The sequence below is a fragment of the Puntigrus tetrazona genome, chromosome 7 (genome assembly GCF_018831695.1).
Source record: "Puntigrus tetrazona isolate hp1 chromosome 7, ASM1883169v1, whole genome shotgun sequence".
NCBI lineage: Eukaryota > Metazoa > Chordata > Actinopteri > Cypriniformes > Cyprinidae > Puntigrus > Puntigrus tetrazona.
This window is the reverse complement of record NC_056705.1, coordinates 6,322,803-6,345,749: the sequence shown is the minus strand read 5'-3', so window position 1 is coordinate 6,345,749 and position 22,947 is coordinate 6,322,803. Positions and strand designations below refer to the sequence as shown.

The 22,947-nt window shown below is 40.5% G+C and overlaps 2 protein-coding genes across 2 annotated transcripts in view; both read left to right on the top strand.

Annotated features, from left to right (window-relative positions):
* The first annotated feature begins 3,207 nt into the window (after positions 1 to 3,207).
* si:cabz01007807.1 lies at positions 3,208 to 20,588 on the top strand. Its single transcript, XM_043244888.1, is given in 38 exon segments — positions 3,208 to 3,255; positions 4,033 to 4,074; positions 5,233 to 5,274; positions 5,606 to 6,190; positions 6,811 to 6,891; positions 7,749 to 7,808; positions 8,089 to 8,139; positions 8,312 to 8,350; positions 8,966 to 9,010; positions 9,096 to 9,146; positions 12,213 to 12,278; positions 12,367 to 12,438; positions 12,532 to 12,579; positions 12,703 to 12,747; positions 12,824 to 12,880; positions 12,974 to 13,012; positions 13,474 to 13,530; positions 13,653 to 13,721; positions 13,920 to 13,979; positions 14,061 to 14,126; positions 14,226 to 14,276; positions 14,676 to 14,735; positions 14,833 to 14,883; positions 14,965 to 15,006; positions 15,085 to 15,135; positions 15,212 to 15,289; positions 15,368 to 15,418; positions 16,085 to 16,135; positions 16,223 to 16,276; positions 16,351 to 16,434; positions 16,512 to 16,559; positions 16,637 to 16,720; positions 17,180 to 17,266; positions 17,393 to 17,432; positions 17,510 to 17,564; positions 17,676 to 17,923; positions 17,926 to 18,008; positions 19,193 to 20,588. Coding segments are annotated over 38 exon segments (3,210 nt in total). The 5' UTR covers positions 3,208 to 3,252; the 3' UTR covers positions 19,607 to 20,588.
* Positions 20,589 to 20,707: 119 nt separating this feature from the next.
* Positions 20,708 to 22,947, top strand: part of LOC122348997 (apolipoprotein L6-like) — an 11,218-nt gene continuing 8,978 nt past the window's right edge. Inside the window, exons 1-3 of the mRNA XM_043244920.1 lie at positions 20,708 to 21,963; positions 22,281 to 22,325; positions 22,548 to 22,604. Of these exons, the coding sequence (XP_043100855.1) occupies positions 21,928 to 21,963; positions 22,281 to 22,325; positions 22,548 to 22,604 (138 nt within the window). The 5' untranslated portion in view covers positions 20,708 to 21,927. The remainder of the gene's footprint in view (positions 21,964 to 22,280; positions 22,326 to 22,547; positions 22,605 to 22,947) is intronic.

Sequence of the window (22,947 nt, the reverse complement as noted above, 5' to 3'; positions counted from 1 at the left end):
TGCATTTCAAGCATGGAAAGCTGTATTTCTCACAGATGAGCTCAGTTACAGTGATTTGCTCTGCTCTTTTTGAATAAAGATCCTCCTGCCGCAGTAAAGTCAGAATGGAAATCAGCCTCATTGCTCCACACTGAACCAGACTTCCAAAGCACTGCAGTTTAGAGAACGCTGAACGATGTTTAATCTTCTGGTTGTGTTATATTTCTCTTGTTTATTTGTCACTTGTTTTTTCCACCATTTAACCTTGATTTAAAACTGATATGGTTTCCCCATGTAATCGTGAGGAAAAGCCTTTTATTACATGCATTAAGGTTTTATTATTAATTAATGCCTTTTTTTATCATTCCTGGTGTCTTTTCTATCATTATTTCATATAAGTCTCTATTTCAGACTTTTTTTGTCCAGTGCACAAAATGTTCTATCTGTTTGAGTTAATAGAAAATACTGATTTATGCCTTTTTTAATATGTATATATTCCAACCAAAAATGTCATTTAATGATGGTTTTATGAATGTATTTCAGTGAAAAGCTGTAGATGATCCTGAACATGTTTCATGTGCTTTTACTAGGTGAGTTTGTGACCGAATGAAAATCGCTTCTTTATATTCATATCATGCCAATAAAGCAATTTTTGAATTGAACTGAAAGTCACATTATTATAAGTGTTTGCATTGTTAATTTTGTTTCATAAACTTTATTTTGCCGCATCGCCCTCCCACCTCATGATACCCGATCTGATCCAGAGACTAAACAAATCTTGTCTGAATGTCTACGACAGGGCTTCTCAAGACTCGTGCTACTTCATTCTCATCCAAGAAGCTTAAGAACTGGAGCGGCCCGTGGTTCTGCAGGCAGCATCACGCGGACCTGGCTAAGGTTCAGAGCCGACGGAGGACCGATACGTAGATTCGGGAGACCTCGCCGCCCCTCGGCTTCCAGGACCACACACAGCTCCGGACGGGCCTGTATGATGGGGTGACTGGCGCCTGGTCTTACCGAGACCAGAACTTCGACTACAGCAACTGGGACTCCCGGAAGACACCAGCTCCAGGACGCAGAGGATGTGTGGTGTGTCTGTGAAACACCGGAAGTGGCATCACGTCAAGGCTTTGTGAGGAACAAAACCCTTTTTTGCTACCAAGGCAAGATGTTTCGTAGGTTACTGCTATCACAGGAGGACACTTTCTGTAAATGAATCGCGATTGCATCTAAATCTTTACAGGAGATAACATAGCAGGCAAATTTAATTTCGTCTTCACTAGCCTGAGCTGAGCACGACGCCGCGATACCGCAGGAGCGAGTTCATAGACCTGGCCTCGCCGGTGACTACCGATAACGGCGCTCGGCCTCTCAGCTCAACGCCTTCTTCCATCAAATGCAGGGCTGGATCGCCTGTCCAAGAACCTGTGGCTGTGGTCGACCAGAGCCCAGTGACCTGGCCGTCCGTCAAGTGGGCCGACTGGCAGCCGGATAACGCTCAGTGGAAATGAGACGGCGGGTTCGCTCACAGACCGACTGATTGAGACGACGGATGCCTCCCCATGCCTTACCTTTCTGCAGTGAGTCGAGAAATACACAAAAATAACGATGTACGTCTTTCACTAAAAATGACTCGCCCCATATTTACGCTTGAGACAACTTAAATATCTTATGCCATGAACACAATTTCAGATATTGAAATATTGTATTCATAATGCTACATTATTTTCAGGTCATGTTATCATGCTATCTTAACAAATTACTGAATAATACGTAGTATTATTGATTGATCAGATGAACTGATATCAATCAATTAATAAAATCAATAAACACCGTGATTAAATACATGTGAAATAATTGGCAGGATATTAAACTCCTGGAACAGCCTCTCTTTGACTAAAATGTTATTTTAATTACAAATAATAGTCAAGAATATCCATACCACATTGTTTTTTCATGCTGTCTGTTAGTTTGACTATCATTTAAAATAATCGCATGTGGTTTTTCCGTAAGCCAAAAGGGCGAAAATACAGCTGGTGAGATTTGAGATGAGATCAGCCGGATTCCTGAAACAATTCGCCGTGAAGGAGGCCATAGAGAAGAAGGTGAGATGGACCTTCACTTCACGCCGCGGTCTATCTGACCTCGGTCACCACAGCTCTTCTCCAGATGAACCGGATCTTCTCGGGTCAGCGGATCTCATGGAGAGTCCAGTCTGAGGGACGGATCTTCCAGCAGCAGCCGCCCCTCAACCATAAAACATAAGAAACTACACAGCTACCGTTTTCTAGGAATGCGACTAATTTTATGCTATTATAAAAATCAGATATGCTTAGTTCTGTGTTTAGTTTTATTTAAAGTTTATTATCATAATTTATATATTTTAGCCATTTTAAATGCAGATTAATATCTAGTAATAACATCTAATGTATATGTTGCTTTTTCCTCTTTTTTGTTCACGTCAGTGTAAACCTAAACTAAAAAACATGTTTTTTTTCTTTTTTTAACAAACACCTTACTCTTCAAATTAAAACAAAAAATAAACGCATTGCCCAAACTGCTTTATGAATTTCTATCAAAATGAGCTAAAAAACATTCTCAATATTGAAATATTTGCCAATTGCTTGCACTTTTCCCATCATTTAAAGAGCTAAATGACCAGGATGACGGATTGGTTGCCTCTAATGCTTTTATTAAATATTAAATAACCTTCAGCTATAAATCGTCGGATTATAGACATTGTTATGAACGAGGGAATAAGTTGACTGATCAGTGACCTATATGCATTACTCACTGTTATTTTTTCACATGCAAACCACAAAACACAGTACGATTCTACATGTTTTACGATAGTTTGTGAGCCGGTGAAAACGTGTTTACGGAGATGTCTCTTCAGGAGGATTCTGCTAATAAAGGGAAAAAGATTGGCACTTAATTATACTTAATTTGTTGATGGGTAAATATCAATGTGGCAGGGTGCCTTCAGCTCGAAAACAACCCGGTGTTTTTGAACGCCTTTCTTACTCGAGCCCCGTGAAAACACGGCATGTTTTTTTGTTGGTCATCAGCTGAATGGATCCGTCGAGTGTCTGTCGTCAGGATTGTGACACATGACCCAGCTGAGCTGAACAGGACAGGTAGGTTCGCATAGTTTCGCTCGGGGGTGAGCGCTGAAGGAACTCAAAATCAGGCGCTTGTTCTTTTGCTCTTTAGCGTGAGCGCTTTTTTCACGCACGTTTCTCTCTCAAAGCCTCCTCGAAACCCCGCGGACACATGGTAAGCTCGCTATTAAAATGTGTAAGCGAACCTGCTAAATGAACTAAAGATGGAGCTGCATGTGTGTTATTAAAGACAAAACAACCGAATGCTACTTTAAGGCATGTTCATTTTTTTTAATCTTCTACAAAACGTGCAGAATATGTTGGATTGTATTTGATCTTTTAATGTTAGCTGATACCTTTGCAGATGTTGACGACGTACATGCTTTAATCGTGTAAAGGGAGAACTCGTGTTTGTTGTAGGCTAGAGCGAAATTCATCTCATCGTGGTGATCTCAGATGTCATTAAAATAATGTCTGGCTTTATTAAGCTTAATTAGAGCTTTAAAGTGAAAAAAGTTGTCACGGACCGGCGCACGTGTGCAGGCTTGCGTACGTCATCCTTGACGTCACGTATTTTGCCTCTCTGCGCGACGTCATGCTTACGTCGCTAAACGCTGCTGCTTTTGCAACTCTTCATGATCACACGATAAACACCACGACCCTAAATACTTATAGAGGTAGAGTTAGTGATTGATTGCATTAAGAAAGACTGGAGATGTTGGGTTTCTGTTTTATTTTTCTCATTAAAAACAGGTTTTGTAAAATGCTTCACACATAAGAACAACCCCCTCAGTTAAAGCCTTTAGAAAATGGCGGCTAAAACTGTTTGGTTTATGTACATGTCACTAAACTCTTTTTAAGAAAATGACCTTCAGAGATAAGCGCTGATGCAAATAGATGAAGAGGATCTCAGTTTCTGGTTTGTTTTGTTCGGTGTGTTTTTTTTTCACAGGATGGTGATTCAGGGTTTGGTGTCTCAGGTCTGATTATGGAGGTGAGATTCTGTGAGTGTGTGTGTGAGTGTGTGTGTGTGTGTGTGTCTGTGTCTCTGTGTGTGTGTGTGTGAGTGTGTGTGTGTGTGTGTGTGAGTGTGTGTGTGTGTGTCTGTGTGTGTGTGTGTGTGTCTGTGTCTGTGTGTGTGTGTGTGTGTGTGTGTGTGTGTGTGTGTGTGTGTGTGTGTGTGTGTGAGTGTGTGTGTGTGTGTGTGTGTGTGTGTGTCTGTGTGTGTGTGTGTGTGTGTCTGTGTCTGTGTGTGTGTGTGTGAGTGTCTGTGTGTGTCTCTGTGTGAGTGTGTGTGTGTGTGTGTGTGAGTGAGTGTGTGTGTCTGTGTGAGTGAGTGAGTGTGTGTGTGTGTGTGTCTGTGTGAGTGTGTGTCTGTGTGTGTGTGTCTGTGTGAGTGAGTGTTGTGTGTGTCTGCGTGAGTGAGTGTGTGTGTGTGTGTGTGTCTGTGTGTGTGAGAGTGTGTGTGTGTGTGTGTCTGTGTGAGTGAGTGTGTGTGTGTCTGTGTGTGTGTGTCTGTGTGAGTGAGTGAGTGAGTGTGTGTGTGTGTGTTTTATTTTTTTAATTAATTTATTTTTTGTTCTCTATTCTGACGCTGGACGGTTGTAAAGAACATTTCACTGCATGTCGTACCATGTATGTGTGTGTATGTGACAAATAAAAGTTGAATTTGACGGGGAATGAAGGCGGTGAATGAGGACACTGACAATATCCCTGTGATTCTAATCGCTTAAAAAAACATACTAAATTGTTTTTTTTATAATTTTATTTTATCTAAAAATGCATAGTTACTTGTGATGGGTAGATTTAGGTGTAGGGTTGTACTGTAAAACACATACAGTTTGTACAGTATAAAAACCATTGATCTTATGAGAAGTCCTTATAAACCACAAAAACAATCAAGAATCAAGAACAATTAAATGAAACTATATACATACATACATACATATATATATATATATATATATATATATATATATATATATATATATATATATATATATATATATATATATATATATATATATATATATAAAATAGACAAAGGGTAACTTTTTAATAACTTTTAATCTTTTTCCATCCAGTCTTTTGTATGTTTTTTCTTTTATTTTTTCATCCAGTCTAAACTGATTTTCTTGCTCCTCTCCTCCAGAACGGGATCAGCTCCTGGAATCCTTTCTCTTCCAGCCCTCAGGTATCATTAAAACATGCTTTTTAATCCATGCAAGGATGCGAGAAATTGATCGAAAGTCACACTAAACCAAACTATGAATGGAAAACGATATACAAATGTATTATTAAAGTATGTTCTATTGTGTATTGTAATAATAGTTTAGTTTTTATTGGATTTTTGATGGAATAAGTGCAGCAGCGGTGTTGACCGAATCTGACCGACCCTAGGCGTTCGAGATGTTTGTCTCCTTGCATCCAGTAGAATAGTCTGTATTTCTGATTGTCATGAACACAATGAGCTTGTGTTTCAGATCTCAGCTCATTATATTCATGCGGTTCGCTTGTGTTTTCAGGACCGTGACGTGACACCGGTCGTCGGGGAGAACGACGTGAAGAGTTTAACCGAAACGCCTGCAGATCCGTTCCCGGCTCCGGACTGGCTCCTGTTTCCTCCGCCGGAGTTTTATAAAGACGACGCGGCCGGTGCGTTTCAGACCTCGACAGCGTCAGGCGCTTGGGGCGAAGAGAACGACATTTTCCAGCCTTTCAAAGAGACGGCACGCAGCGGCTCGGCCAATCAGAACACAGAAGCCTCCTCCTCGGCCAATCAGAGGGACCCTCTCCTGGAATTCATCCTATCCAGACAGAAGAAATTCCCAGCCACGCCCACCGTAGCGTCACCGTCCGATCCTGACAGCGTTTTCCGACAAACGTCCGCTAAAAGCAACGGTTTCTTCGAGACTCTGTCCAGCTCTCCGTTGGTTTCGTCCCACGTCCCTGCCGTCCAGACGTTCGATCCTCTGTTTGACCCTCAGAGCGAAGAACAGAAGAGCAACGGTCAAGATTCAGAACACCGCACCCGTGTTTCCCATGATGCTTTGCAAAATGGAGTCGTTCGAGAGACCGCTCTGTCCTCAAGCACCTCGAACGGAGACCTGGTGAAGAACACCTTCGCAGTTAGAACTAAATAAGATTGTCTTCGTAGTGAAGACCAAGTGATTTTAGTTCATATTTGTAGCTTTGAGTTCATCGATATACTCTAAAGATGAAATAATTTAGGATTTATACACAAACAAGTATCACTAACATCCTGTTAAGATAGATTCAGATCAGTTGGAGCACTTTTTGCAATCGATTGAAGAAAAATTGCTATATTGTTCTGGATTCACCCTATAATCGCATTTTGAATTAGTTTTTGTAGTTGTAGTTTTATTCAATTTTACTGTGTTTTTTTATTTACTTTATTCATTTATTTATTTATCCATTCATTAAATAATTTTTTAGCACTTTAATTTAAAGTAATTAAAAATGATAAATGTTGCCTTGGCTAAAATAAGGTGATTTATAAAATAATGCAAAATAAATAAATATATATTATTATTTATTTATTTATTTAATTTTTAATGAGAATTTATTTATTTATTATGCATATAGCTTTTTGTCCAATTACATGCTTATTATAAATGTGTCCCAGACTTCCACACAGAAAGGGAGTCTGATGATTTCTTGGGGTGTTCAGGTCTGTATGAGACTCTTTTGTTTCTTCTTCTTCTTGTAGATGTTCAGGAGACGTCCGCCAAAAGCTGCTCCTCGCAGTAAAGCCCCGAGGAGCCTCCAGCAGCCGCCTGCTCTCTCTCAGGTACTGTACGCTTCCTTCAGACTCCCTTTTATGCCTTTCATTTTCTGCGTGTCTTTCTCAAGGAGTTGAACAGATGTTATTTGATGATAATATTCAGTTTAGTGCTGCCACTCGTTCTTCTGCTGGAGATCAGATCAGATCCAGACACATTCGTTCTTTCATGTTTCTCTCGCTTTTTTTTTTTTTATTATTATTGTTACAATATCCAAATATACAGTACAGTACAGTACAATATAACTTATATTTACACAAAACAAAATGACTTTTTAAGTGTATGATTTTGCTATTTTTGTATAAACTTAAAGGTGTAGAACAGAGAGAAACACATGAGGACCAAGTAAAAATTTATTTATGAATACATACCTAAAATAATAATTAATACAACTAATTATGTGCATTTATTTTTTTATATTATTGAAATAATAATAATAAGGTGAATGTCATTTGATAATAACATTTTTTTTTTTAATCAACTATTGTACAAAACAATATTAAAGTTTTGTTATTATATGCTACCCTTCATGTCTTATTTAATTTTATGCATAAATGCCAGAATTAATTTTAAAAAAAATGTAGTAGAAGCAACATAAAATGTTCAGTTGCTTTATTTATTTATTTATTTATTCATTTATTCTTTTATTTATAATCTAGCTGTACACATTATTCCAAAAAGACGTTTGTTGTATAATGTTTTTAATATTTCAATCATTTGGTCCACTTTTTAAAAATCAAACTATGTGCTTGTGGACCAAAAAAACAGTTTTCACAATCCACAGCGATTTCTGGTGTGTGTGTGTGACTGTGTGTGTGTGTGTGTGTGTGTGTGTGTGTGTGTGTGTGTGTGTGTGTGTGATCAGATCCCGTCGGAGCCCGAGAGAGACCTGGAGGTGTTTGAGGACGTCCTTCTCATCGGTCAGGTGCGTTTTTTTCATTCTTTCATCATTATCATTTTCTTTTCCTTTATTTTTTCTTTTAAGCATTCTTGGAATGCAAATTTGTAAAGATTGTCCATGAGGCATTTCTATAAAAAAAAAAAAAAACGCAGAATTCTGCAGGCATGTTGAATTTGACTTTGAGGAAGAGTTTTTAAGAGCTAAAGGAGAGTGTAAGATGTTAGACTGATGACTGATGTTAGTTGGTGTGGTATGTTTGATTTGTAAAAACAAATCCGCCTCGTGCTTCAAACGTGCTTTACAGGAAAGGTGTGTGGAGGACTGGAGTCCGGAGCTGTCTTCAGAGCCGAAACCGGTGAGTTCCTCACAAACACAGTCGAGACGCTTCATATGAAAGCGGCGCTATTTCAGTTACACATTAAAAACACTTCATCAGATGATTTCTGTGATCACGTTCTCACAAGGCATTCAAATAAGTGCCCTTAGATACAGCACTAGATGACAAGTGTCTTGTGTGTGTGTTACAGGCCGGGAAGATCAGGCTCCGCAGGGACTCATACCTGCAGGTGCTGATAACAAAAAACAGTTCAAGACGGGAATAAACTTAAATGTTTTTTTACTATCATTAATGTGCTGTTATTATTATTATTATTATTATTATTTTTTTTTTTTTTTTTAAATGTTTTAAATTTATTTATTTTAGTTAAAGTATTTAAAGTTGGGGTTTTTTGCATGTTTTTGCATATTTATTAATCTATATGGTTGTATTAGTCTATAGAGTTTTATTGTATACTGTTTTATTCAGTTACTGTTATTTTAATTAAAGCAATACACATTTGTGACTGCAGTAAAACAAAGAAAGAAAAAAAAAGATTTTATGCAACAAAAAAAAAAAGACCAAATTAATTTGATGGGTAATAATAAAAATAATAATAATAATAATAATAATAATAATAATAATAATAAATAATTTAATAATTACATTATTGAAAATGAAAATATTGACACAATCTATAAAAACTATAATAGTATATAAATAATTTGAAATAAACACTGATGTATAAATAATTTCACAGCAAAACAGTAGTTAAAAGGCTGACATGTTTCTTCCTCAATGCATGCGTTTGCTGAAGTCTAGAAGCACAGAGAGATTATTAAAATCAGTTTGGTTGCTCTGTCAGGTGTCAGACGCTTCTGATGGGACGCTGAAGAAGGACAGGAAGCAGGTACGACGTGAATCAGAGAAATCAGCCCGGTTCACACGCTCTGTCTTCTTCTTCACGAGTGTTTGTGTCTCTGCTGATCTTTCAGACCCTGGGAAGAAAATTGAGACAGTCGCTGCTGATCAGGAGGAGCTCCAAGGTGAGAGAACACCTTCAACACAGAAACACACAGAAAAATATGAAATATTTATATCTCTTAACTTATAGAGGATTTTTTCTGTGCCTCCCGAAAAGAAAGAAAAAGGCAGCTAAATCTGACAAATTATGCATTTTATCACATTTATAATATTCTTAAGTGAAAGGTTTGACTTAATTTTAATTATACAGATAATTATTAATAAGTTTGAGTACCCCACCCCTTATGGACAATGATATTAATAAGACTCGCGACGTCACCCGGTTCGGGCGCAGTCGGGGCCCCGCCATGGAGCCAGGCCTGGGGCTGGGGCCGGCATGCGAGCACTTTGTTGCCGGGTCATGCCCCACGGGACCCGGCCGGGCTCAGCCCGAAACAGCGGCATGGGGCCATCATCCCGTGGACCCATCACCTGCAGGAGGGACCGTAAGGTCTGGTGCATTGTGATTTGGGCGGCAGTCGAAGGCGGGGACCTCGGCAACCCAACCCCTGGACACAAAATCTGGTTTTAGGGACATGGAACTCTGGGGGGGAAGGAGTCTGAGTTGTTACAGGAGGTAGAGAGGTACCGGCTAGAGATAGTCAGGCTCACCTCCACGCGCAGCTTGGGCTCTGGAACCCATCTCCTCGAAAGGGACTCTTCACTACTCTGGTGTTGCCCGCAGTGAGAGGCGGCGGCCTGGTGTGGGCTTGCTCATAGCCACCCAGCTTAGCCACCATGTGTCGGTTTACTCCCTGCGACTCCGGGTTGGGGGGAGGACTCTCACTGTCATTTGTGCCTACGGGCCCGAATGGCAATGTAGACTACCCAACCTTCTTGGAGTCCTTGGGAGGGGTGCTGGAAAGTTCTCCAACCAGGGACTCTATCGTCCTGCTGGGGGACTTCAACGCTCATGATGGTGATGCTAGCGACACCTGGAGGTGCGTGATTGGGAGGAACACCCCCCCGATCTAAACCCGAGTGGTGTTCTGTGCTAGTCACGGTCTGTCCATAACGAACACGATGTTCAAGCATAAGGGTGTTCACCAGTACATGTGGCATCAGGACACTCTAGGGCGGAGGTCGATGATCGACTTTGTGGTTGTATCATCTGATCTCCGACCGTATGTCTTGGACACTCGGGTGAAGAGAGGGGCGGAGCTGTCAACTGATCACCACCTGGTGGTGAGTTAGATCCGTTGGCGGGGGAGGAGGCCAGACAGACTTGGCAGGCCCAAATGTACCGTGAGGGTCTGTTGGGAACATTTGGCAGAGACCCCTGTTAGGGAGATCTTCAACTCCCGCGTCTGGCAGAACTTTGACAGGATCCCGAAGGAGGCTGGAGACATTGAGTCCGAGTGGTCGATGTGGCCGTCCGGAGCTGTGGGCGCAAAGTCTCCGGTGCATGTCGTGGCGGCAACCTCTGAACCCGATGGTGGACACCGGAAGTAAGGGATGCTGTCAAGCTGAAGAAGGAGTCCTATCGGGCCTGGTTGGCTCGTGGGACTCCTGAGGCATCTGACAAGCGAACCGTTGCCCGGGTTGTTGTGCAGGCAAAAACTTGGGTCTGGGAGGAGTTCGGGGAGACCATGGAAAAGGACTATCGGACAGCCTCAAAGAGGTTCTGGCAAACCGTCTGACACCTCAGAAAAGGGAAGCAGTGCCCTGCCAACACCGTATACAGTGCTGGTGGGAACCTGCTGACCTCGACTGGGGATATTGTCGGGCGGTGGAGGATCTCCTCAATCCCGCCAGCGCGTCTTCCAATGAGGGAGCAGAGGCAGAGCAGGAGCTTGGTTCGCATTGCCGGCATTAAGTCAGACTTGTTCCCAGTGCATGTTGGACTCCGACAGGGCTGCCCTTTGTCACCGGTCCTGTTCATTATTTTTATGGACAGGATTTCTAGGCGCAGCCGGGGGCCTGAGGGGGTCCGGTTTGGTGACCACAGGATAGCTTCTCTGCTTTTTGCTGACCTACCAAGACCTACAGTGTGCGCTGGAGCGGTTTGCAGCTGAGTGTGAAGCGGCTGGGATGAAAATCAGCACCTCTAAGTCAGGTTGGTGGGGAGTTCCTGCCTCAGGTGGAGGAGTTTAAGTGTCTTGGGGTCTTGTTCACAAGTGAGGGGAGGATGGAACGAGAGATCGACAGATGGATCGGTGCAGCTTCTGCAGTAATGTGGTCGCTGCACTGGTCTGTCATGGTGAAGAAGGAGCTGAGCCGCAAGGCGAAGCTCTCGATTTACCGGTCGATCTTCGTTCCTACTCTTGAGCTTTGGGTCATGACCGAAAGGATGAGATCCTGGGTACAAGCGGCCAAAATGAGTTTCCTCCGTAGGGTGGCTGGGCGCTCCCATAGAGATAGGGTGAGGAGTTCAGTCACTCGGAAGGAGCTTGGAGTATACCCGCTGCTCCTCCACATCGAGAGAGGCCAGCTGAGGTGGCTCGGGCATCCGTTCCGGACGCCTCCCAATGAAGGTGTTCCGGGCATGTCCCACTGGGAGGAGGCCCAGGAAAGACCTAGGACACGCTGGGGGGACTATGTCTCTCAGCTGGCTTGGGAGTGCCTCGGTGTTCCCCCGGAAGAGCTGGAGGAAGTGTCTAGGGAGAGGGAAGTATGGGCATCCCTGCTTACACTGTTTCCACCGTGACACAGCCCCGGATAAGCGATAGTAAATGGATGGATGGATTATTAATAATTATAACAAAATATCAACGCACTTTAGGCAGATAAAAACATTTTGATTTCTTATTTTCTCTGCCCAAGAAAAAAGGCAACTGAATCAGTTAAAAAAAAATTCTCATAATTGCAAATTAAAAGTTTGAATAATTATTAATTATTACAACTAGTTATTTGATATAATCTCACTTTTGGAAGATACAAATATGCTGTTAGTTTTTATTCCTTATTTTGTGGCAGAAAAAAAACAGACCTTATAAAGTGTGAGTTTTTAATAATCAATGTGTATTTTGTCTGATTTATTTGCCTTTCTCCGACTAATTACACACTTGAGACACGAACCTGAAACTGGGAAACAAACATGCAAAGTGCAGTGTCTGTACTGTAATAAACAACAGTATCTGTGACCTCAGGATAAAACTGGAGAAGAACCGAAGAGCTCCGAGACGAACACAAATGGTCCGAGACGAGGGTCAAAGGTCAGACTTCTCCAGGAATAAACTCCAAATTATGATGATCATATGAAAGAGCGTTTGTGAGTGATGTTTTGTGTGTGTGGTGTTCAAGCTCTTTGATGGCACGGACCAGTCTTTCACTCCAGAAGAAGAAGAACAGAATGAAGCTGTGGAGTATAAACCTGTAAGAAGCTCTTTGTTTGTGAATCAAGATCGATTCAGTGACTTCAGATTCCTGCGTTTCATAACAGATTGGGTTTTTTCTTTCTCTTGACAGAAGAAATCTTCAAAACCCAAGTTTATTACACACCGCAGAGGCTCGAAGGTAAAACATCAACATTAACATCTAGATGTTTTGTACTTTAATTGAATAAAAAAAAATAATAATAAAGATAATATTTATTTCATAAAACAATGAATGATCTTCGTTTGTTTTTGTATTTTTCAGGTGAAATCGGCTGAAGCTTCAGTTAAACTCTCTCCAGACCATAAGGTTTGTACTTTAATAATAATCTGTTTATTGATGTTGGAGATGAGCAACCTTTGAACCCGTTTCTTTCTCATATCAGGATGATTTAACGCCGCTGTCGAAACACTCAGACCTCGAGAAGACCACAGAAGATCAGGTGAGACGACACACGATATTTATAAACATATGCTGGGATTTTTATGATCACCAGTACTGTTTTATTTGATCTTATTCTTGTTCATGTTTTTAGAAGCAGCTGCAGAAATCCAAGCCTCAGAGACCGTCGAAGGTGATCGTTTTATTCTGCTTTTGCATGTTTATGGGAAATATCATGCTTTCAATTTAAAGCCTGCATTATGAATCCATAAACCAACAGGAAACCAGTAGTAAAATGTTTAGACAGGATCATTTAACACTAGTTTACTCCGCTGTTATCAGTGTTTAACAAAAAATAAAAATCACAAAAAACATTTTTGTTACATATTATTAATGTTTTCTAAAATACAAACAAGCAAACATTAAATAAACAGCTACAATAATCATATATTTAACTCGCATACACACACACACACATATATATATATAATTTTTTTTTTTCAGCCAGTTGCAAAGGCTGGAAATACTGAATAACTAGAACTAAATTAAAAAAAAAAAAACTAAAGCATATTTTAAATGGATAAAATGACAAGAACACACAACAAAATTGCATTTTTTTAAATAAAGTATGTGCTTGTCTGCTGGTTTCTTCAGGATATGTCTACAGTGGGTCTGAAATCCATGAGTGGTCCTCCTCTGATCCAGTCCAAGGTGTTTCCACTGATCCTTTTAGTGCAGAGAAAGAACAGAAATAAAAGACACTTGATTTTATTCAAGATTATTTGTGTTTGAATCTTAAAATATGTTCAAAACGGTGTGTGCGTTGTTTTCAGTTGTCCTCCAAAGATCCCTTTCTGGAGGGAGACGAGGATCTGAGCGCTTCGGTCCCACTCAGTCATCAGGTGAAACACACACACACACACACACACACACACACACACACACACTCACTCATATAACACACACACACACACACACACACACACACACTCATATACAGCAGATGTCCAGCAGATGTCCTCAGCGTGTGACGGTTCAGCACTGAATCAATGAATCAAGTATCACTCCTCTGAGACTCACACACACATCATGTTGTGTAGATCCCAGACACGGACACACACCTGAGTGACGAGGAGACGGAGGGAAGCGCCGAAGGACAGGTCCACATCCTGCTGCTTTCTCAGATTTTCATGAATGCGTTACTTTACTCGCTGTTAGTTTTATTCTGATGTTTTTAACAGAAAGCCAAAAAGAAAGTGCGGGTGAAGTTTGTTCCACAGAGAGGGTTTGTCATCGGTTTATCTCGAGTGAGTCCTGATCTCAGAACATCTCTGTGTGTGTCTCTATATTATATCATGTGTATATATAATCAGTCGTTCTTCTTCTTCTGGTGTGTTTGCTAACAGGCGGACAAGACTAATCACGAGTCAAAGGAGGAGATACCAAACCTTCTTAAGGTACGATCATCTACAAAACAATATTTACTAGATTTTTTAATTTATTTTTTACATTTTGTTTAATTTCAATTTAGTGTAAAAGATGCGGCAGTGCTATTTTTTAGGGAATTTATATAGTTTTATTTTATTAAATGTTTATAGGAATTTGTAGGAATTCTGTTCATTTTTACAAAATTTGTTCTTGTTTGTTTTCAGTGGGTTTTTTGTTAGTTAAACTATGAATGCATGTGTTGAAAACAAAAAAATATAAAATTTCAGCAAAAAAATATTTAAAATTAAAAACTGTGTTGTAGATGTTTATTTTTATTGTTTATTTTTCATTTATTATATATATATATATATATATATATATATATATATGTATGTATATATATATGTGTATATGTATATGTTTTTCAGGAGACTGCTGACTCTGAGCTGAAGGGAGCTTATGGATTCAGTCCTCGTCCAGACCTGAAGGTTTGTGAGATCCTCGGCTGTGTGTGTGTGTGTCTGTGTCTGTGTCTGTGTCTGTGTGTGTGTGTGTGTGTGTGTGTAACGTTGACTGTGTTTGTAGGATGACGAGGGGTTTGACGATCCGAAGGCTTTCAGAGCTCCAGAGATGAAGGTACAGCAGACGTGAGTCTTCACGAGAGCATGGCTCTGATTCCTCCGTCTCTTCACTCATGTCCTCTCTGTGTGTTTTCAGGAAGACCCTTTCCTCACGAGTTTTTCACCCGACCTCCTGCAGGTTCAGTCTCTTTCTCACAGCGTCTCATATTCCGCTCCCTTCAGAAGTGATTATTGCTCACATGACTGTCTTTTCTAGAGTTCATATTCATATAATGGTTTTATGGAGCCTGCTCCGTGGGATTCGAAGGTAAGAACCGGCGCTAATGAAGAAACATACTGAAAAGAACACAGTTGAGACTTCATCGGTGTGTGTTTGTTTTCAGGCGTCTGATCTGGAGCCGGATCTCTTCACAGCGGCAGACGGCTACGAGAAACATCCGGAGATGACAGACTGCCGGCCGGTGAGTCTTCGAAACCGCTTATCATCTCTGGGGGGATTTTAATTGCGTTTTAATTCCATTTCTTCACTGTTTGCTCAGAAGAAATCCCTGAAGTTTAAAGTCCCTCGCATTCATCGCCGGCATTCAAAGGTAAGTCATCAAACTCAGGAGATTATTTTACATTTTTATTTAAATTTTATAGTAATTTTATTTTTGTCGTTTATATCATTTTTTTATTTATACTAATTTCAAATTAATTTTCATATTTTATTTTTGGTCGTTTTAGTGATTTTGTTGAATTTTATTAGTTATTTTAAATATAATATTAAATATTAATTAATATTAAACTAATTTTATAACATAGTATAACAGATTTTAATGTAGTTTAATATTTCGATTCATTTTTATCTCAGATTTTTCATTTCAATTTCAATTAAAGTTAACAATTGTATGTGTTTTATTAGCTTTTTTGTATATAATAGTAGATACTATTTAATATTAGTCACATTTTATAATACTATAAAGTAATATCTTTTTTATTCATTTTATTTCAGTTTAAGTTAATTTAGCCCTTCAAGTTAAATTCAATGAAATTTAAACATTGCCTTGATTTAAATAATCTTTTTCTTTTCTATTTTAGTTAATTTAACCATTTTTTTATTTCAGGTTACAATAGTACAGTCCACAATAAACACAGCTCTAGTTTGCACATTGCTTTATTTCAAACATTCCCGACCATTTATTGAATATTAATTGATCTACGATAGCAGTAATTGATATTTTTGGCTTAAAAGAGCACCTGTGTGTGTTTTGTAGGGTATGGAAGAGCCTGAGATCAAGCAGAGCAAAGATCATGACGCTTCAGAGGTGAACAAACCTGCCATTCACTGCTTTTAGACGTTTCTTTCATCGTAGTCCATGTATAATCCCATCTGGATGTCGTTTGTGTTGCAGCTGAAGAAGCCTCCTCTCCTGAAAGTGCCGCCGCTGTCCCATCGAGACTCAAAGGTGAGGGCTTGACTTCTTCTGAACTCACGCGTTGAACGTCACATTTCTGACCGTACGGTTACGGATGTCTCCAGAGCTCTGAAGATGCCGAGTTCCCTCAGAAGGGAGCAGATCTGTTCAAGGCTGGAGACGCGGAGCCGGCGGAGGAATACACCCCGGTAACTTTTATGGTTTCACTCATGATTTCCTGCGGTTCACTCAAACTCGTCTGACGCTGAAGGTTCCTCTCACGCAGGACAATAAACCACAGAAAGAGACCGACACGCTCCGCAGAGGGTCAAAGGTAACTGCGTACTCGTCTTAATCCACAATCGATCCACGATCTTCATCTCATATAATCCATCTGTTTGCTTTTCTCAGAGTAAAGACATGGAGTTTCCTGAAGAGTTTCTGGATCCCCCGGGAGCCACGTCTGGAGACTTCTACCTGTCTGATGCTGCTAAAGTACACATCCTTGATCATTTTTACATGCGTCACCATTTCAAACCTTTTAAAGAAGTGTCTTTTGCTCAATTGGACTTCATTTATTTGACCGAAAAAAATATTAAATAGTATTTTAATTTAAAAAAGCTGTTTTCTATGTGAACATCTGTTAAACTCTAATTTATTTATGTGACGAAGCGCTGAATTTTCAGCATCAGTACTCATATGATCTTTAAGTAATCATTCTAATCCACTGATTCGCTGCTCAAGAGACATTTAGTATTATTGAATGTAAAAATAGAAATCTTTTGGATCTTTAGTAATGCATTTCCTGTCCCCTTTGGTCACTTTAATGCATCCTTGGTGATAAAAAAATCAATATTTCTATACATATTTGATTATGTAACATAAAATATGGCCTAAATAATCGGGCAAGATATTGTTATTGCCGTGAATCATTTCTATGTTTCTCTGTGCAAGGCTGAGTGGATGTCAGCTCAGAAGGACATGAAACGACTGAGAGTTCAAGAGGAAGAGCAGCAGCAGGAGGAAGAGGATGATGAAGGGGTCGGTCGGGCTCAAAATAATCATCTTTCCTCATCATGCCCGCTTTATAGCATTGATTATGTCTGTAGATTGTTTCATTTGCGTTGACTTTCTCTTGAGGTGATTTTGAGTGTGTTTTATTGTCAGGACACGGACAGTCTGATGGAGTGGTGGAATACAGTGGAGTGTGAGTTCATTAAAACATTCATTAACTCAACACACACACCAGATCTGAGCCGTTTAACATTCAGTCTATGTTTTCAGTTTGGGATGAAATACCTGCCAATGAGACGATCAGCTCTAAAGAAGAAGAGACCGTGTAAGACTTCATCAGTGATCTTCACACATGGATAGATTTGATTTAATGCACAGTGGAAAGTGTCTCTACAGTGTCTGTAGTCTCCTGGTTTTTCTCTGTGTGTCCCGTCAGATCGTTTAAAGCTGTGGCTGATAAGGTCCACCGCGGTCTCCGTGTGTACCTGAAGCTCTTCATGGAGCGGGCCGAGCTGCTCTACCAGCACGTGCTGATCTTATACGGCATCGCCGACGACCTCAGCAGCTTCCACCACCGAACGAAGATCGCGAACATCACGGGAGGCACGACCACGGCGGTGGGAGGAGCGGCGGCCATCGCGGGGCTGGCGCTGGTGCCCGTCACCTTCGGAGCGTCCATCATCATCTCGCCATCGGGCTGGGCGTAGCTACAGCGGGCGGCATCACGGCCGCCTCCGCCACCATCTCAGACACCATCAACAACATGCACGTACGTATGGCCACGCCAACCGTTTATTCTCTCTCTCTTTCGTAAGTTATAGGTGTAACAAGAAAACTCTAAAACTGCGCTGTGTGTAAAGTTTACGTCTCTCAAAAAAAGAAAGTGTTGACCAATCCCGAAGGCCTCGAAGCATTAGCGCTTGCTGGGAAAGCGTGATGCACTGTGAGGGTAAATCCGTTTTAAAACTAAAAACAGCAGCTTCCCTTCTAACCCTGGTGAAAAAACAGGGTCAGGTGTGTTTTGAAGCTGAGATGCTGGTTTGAGCTGGTTTAAGGTGGTCCTTTGCTGGTTATTAATAATTTTAAGACTAGCTTAAACCAGCGTCTTTTTGAAGGGAACGCTGTGTACAAAGCAGCACTGCGCTCAAAAACACTGCTTTAACTTTGGATTAAGTCGATTTTTCCATCTCTATTAACAGATATTTGTTCTTGTTTTAATCACAAACTTTTCCACCAATTCTCACTACAGGCAAGTTGTGTAGGGCCCCTGAAACACCAGGGGGCCCCTTGTTCCGAAAAATGGTTTTGAAAAAAAATATGATTTGTTTCATGTGTTTCATGTTTCATGTAACGTGAACGTCGTACAGTATTGCTTGAGACAAAAAAAAAAAAAAAAAGAAGTTAAAAGCTTTCCGTGAGCGTATTTCGTGATGGAGTGAACCAAAAAAAAACGACACAGATTTAAATAGGACCCCCAGAAGTCTACGAAAGCAACTGCTTACGTTTTAGTCTTTAGGGTCTTAAAGTCTTATGTGCCTTGAATTCAAATCTGCAGATTTAAATTAAAAAACAATGCCTTGCTAAACTGCATGAAATACGAAGCCCATTTAACCCAAACAGGCAAGGCATCGCTGTATTATTATTATTATTATTATATTATTATTATTATTATTATGCAACTACATTGTCTTAATGACATATATATGTGTACATTTATGCATATGTTTAAACGTTGACTGAATAAAAGTGCAGTAAATATTAAATCATATATATATATATATATATATATATATATATATATATAGTTTAATGCATTAACATTATTAACTAGCGAGCGAACATGTTTTGCTGTTTTTTCAACTAATGGGAGCTTATTGTAATGAGGCATCATACAAATACACATTTGTATTTATTTTAAACGTGCTTTAAATATTTCCCGCTGTTTGAATGCAGGACCGTAAGAAGATTGAGCTCATCATTATGGACTACGAGGCCCAGCTGGTGGAAATGCAGCGCTGTCTGCGATTCGTCATCGAAGGCCTTTGCCGACTGCGCTCTCATCCGCTGCTGCGACGGAACAACTACTACACGGGCGACTGGGAGGTGCGGCGGGCCCTGCAAACCATCAGCCTGGTCAGCGACCCGGTGGATCGAGCCGAAGAGGTCATCCACCACACGCTGGCCAAGCTAGCCAGCCTGCAGAAGGGAATAGACAAGTACTTCACCAAAGACTCGAAGGAGGTGAAGAAGGGCTGCAAGAAGGAGGTGACGGCGGAGGTGCGCAGTCTGGCCAAACAGCTGCACGAAGGTCTGGCGGAGCTCAACTCCATCCGAGAGCAGCTGCTCGACGCGAGTGGAAACATCTGAACGATCCGGCCGCCTGCGCTCCCATTGGCTGTCGCTGCTCATTTGCATAAAACGGAACGCCGCAGGTGCGAGCGTTACGACTTAACCCCGACTTCGTGGTCGGTTCGGGTTTTCGCGTAAACAAACGAGCAATCCATCCAGAGACTTCTGAACCATCATTCGAATGGCAATTCGTTTGTAATTGAGTCGCTAACACCTATTTTCAATTTACAGAACAACTCGTGATATATTTTAATGAGTCGTATTCGTAAACGTGCTGGTTTGTTGCTCAAGTACTTCAACGCCCAACGAATTGACCGGGAGTGGTATTCAATGTTATGCTTTGCAGCAAATCACTGTCAGTGTGAACACATCTTACAATATTTAACCATAACTGCGCTCCGCTAGTGAAGGAAACAAGAACTTCATTCAACATGACAGTTATTACAAGAACACATATTTAAGAGACCCGTAAAGAAGCAAGAGCCATGTTTTCCAGTTTGAACCATGATTGCTCTACGACCAAAGTCTAGAAGAGTTTTCTGGATTTTTTACGAAAGCCCTTTGCCCGTTTTCTATGGAACGTAATGCGCACATTGACATTTTTAACTGTGCACAATGTTCACATAATAATTGCTGGATGAAGTAAGAACGGTTTTCTAAATTATTTCTATCTGCCTTTTTTGTTTTCTTATTTTTTGTGTCACATTTATTGCAAAACACGGACATGAAGTCACAAATTACATCACAATGCTTTTGTATTGTACAACTTCTGCTGTGGTTCGTGGTTCAACAGTTCAATCATTTTTTGCATAAGGTGAGGATGGAGCCACAAGAATTGCTTTTACTCATTGGATGAAGTGCTGTTTTTAACTTGCTCTTGTTTTGCACATTAACTACCCTAAAGCTGTTGCACCAAAAAAGTTATTTCACGTGTTGTGCGATGCTGTAACGAAGAATGCGATTATGGGTATACTGTAATAAAATAGTTTAAAACCAGTCACTTTGCTCTCCGGGTGCCCACTTCTCGGGTCAGCCGCTCAAAGCAGTGAGGAACATCAAAGCTCTCGAGATCTAGAAGAAAACCACCGTGTCGTTGAAACACGCCCCGCGATCATGTGCTGTTTTCAAGGAAGAGTCGGTGGACTTCGACAAGTCTTGCTCTCAACTCGTTTGCTTTGAAACGATTTAAAACACCGTTCTGTCTTTGTTCTCGTCCGTCGGCTTTTCTTTTGGAGAATAGTTTAAGGACGAGAAGCGAGGTAAGCGCCGTTTGTTTCGTGTCGTTAAAACTAATCTTTTAAGGGGAGGCCGAAAGAGGAAACGTCGACGGCTGTGGGAGTTTTGCGAGTTTGTGATTTAAATCTTTGAATGCGTTGCTCGCAAATTGAACGGGATTTCCGTTCAACGCGCGTGCCGCTATAACTTCATGTACATTCCGTCGCCTGAGGCGAAAGAACCGACTCCTAGCTCCTGAATATTAATTAGCTCACGTAATTAATATTCATGAGCCGAGCCTTCCCCGTAGGACGCGTTAATTCGTCAGCTAGCCACGCCCTCGCAGCTCAGCCAATCAAAGACGTGCACTCGTGACGTTTTTGTTTGTTTGTACTCTTAACAAAAACGATTGAATAGCACGTTAAGTGTGTTGTCACCGTAAATATTGTGCATTTTCACACAAATAAAACTACCATATAGGCTTTTTTTGTCTTTAAAACTGGCTGTCAACATAAAATAATTTGCCATTTGAAAATGCCACAGTTTTCATTGAACATGAAGCACTATATTATTAAATTTGGCTAATGTTACCTTTATTTGACACCGTTTTGTTCCTCTATATAATGTGGGTACCCCTGTCCTACATTATAACCTTAACTTATGTAATTAATATTCAGGAGCCATTGCTTACACATGCGTCAGCCGGGCCGCCAGGACAAAAATAGTTAGGTATTAGTGTCTTGAGTGTTTCTCATAGCAGATAGGTCAGACTCAATGTGTATCCGTCATCAGTGGTGTGACCAACAGTTACAAAAAAACTAAATCAGTGAACAGAAGTGTTTTAGGTGTGTCTGTTTTGCTCATTTGAGTCGGTATTTCCACTTTGCCGTTAGTTATGCGTACACACGTTACGTATCGGTTTACACTAAGAATGCTAAAAAGTCAGAGGCGCAAAAAACAATAGCACGGACAGGTGAACGCCCTCCGAGCAGGTCGTCCCGTCCAACCGGTCTGTGTTTTAATGAGGCTCTCTTTAATTAAAGGGCTTGCTGTTGTTAGTGTCATCATTACACTTCACTGCTTGAGTGCTTTGTTCAGCAGGACGGTCTGGAACGATCGGTGTGATGCAGAAACTCCATCCCTTTAAGTCATCTTCACAGGTAACGTTCACCTGAAAGGGCGTTTTGGTTGGAGATCCGAAAGCGTGTGAATTCAAACCTCTATTAAAAGGAAGCTTAATAAATAATTATCCACCCCAGAATGCTCTAATCATCCTTTTATTAAAAGTTATGTCCAATGCGCATTGAATTTTCAGTTGATGTGCATTAGTCAATAATCCCTCAAACTCCAGGCAGATCATAACACAGTAGCTTTCTTTTTTTTTTTAAGAAAATGCAAACAAAAATGTATCGTAAAATGACTTGAAAGTGTCATAAATGTCATTAGCAGTAGTGTTGATGATGTTTCCGTGCCGCAGAGCTCGTCCATACCCACAGCTTCAGTTAATAACGATGGCAAACAGGTGAGGCTTTTTGTTTGTGTCATCATTTATTATTCTAGGCCGCGTGGTTTTGGCTTGTATTTATTTTATTGCTGTTCAATCAGGTCAACCTTGTTAGTCCTTAAAGATCCGGTTTTCTTTCTGAAAATCCAAATCTAGTGTTAAAGTTGCGGTTTTGTGAAAGTAAGACGTGCCGATGTTTGAGAGTGTGTACATGTCTTTGACTTGGTGTCTCTGCTGTAGGACACACCTGTCAGGACAGGAGAGGCAGCAGAGAGCCAGGAACCTCAGCACAAGCAGGTCTGGAGCTTCTTCTGTTTAACTGAACAAATAATAGCTTCTTCGGTTAGTACGAATGTTATCTTAAAAAATAAAAACTCTGTTGTGATCGATACCACGGGCCATAGTTTTTTGTCATGCACTGGTACATTTCAGACATTTAATTGTTTATTTTATTGCACTTCAGCTATTTTCATCTGTAGATTTTAATTATAATACACATCTTTAAAAGCTGTTTTCTATATTCTATATTCTGAGGTTTTATATGAGATTGTTATGTCTCTTGACAGTATTTTACAATTTACGCTAAATAAAATAAAATCAAATTAATTAAATTAAATAAAAAGAGATCCTTTCTGGATAA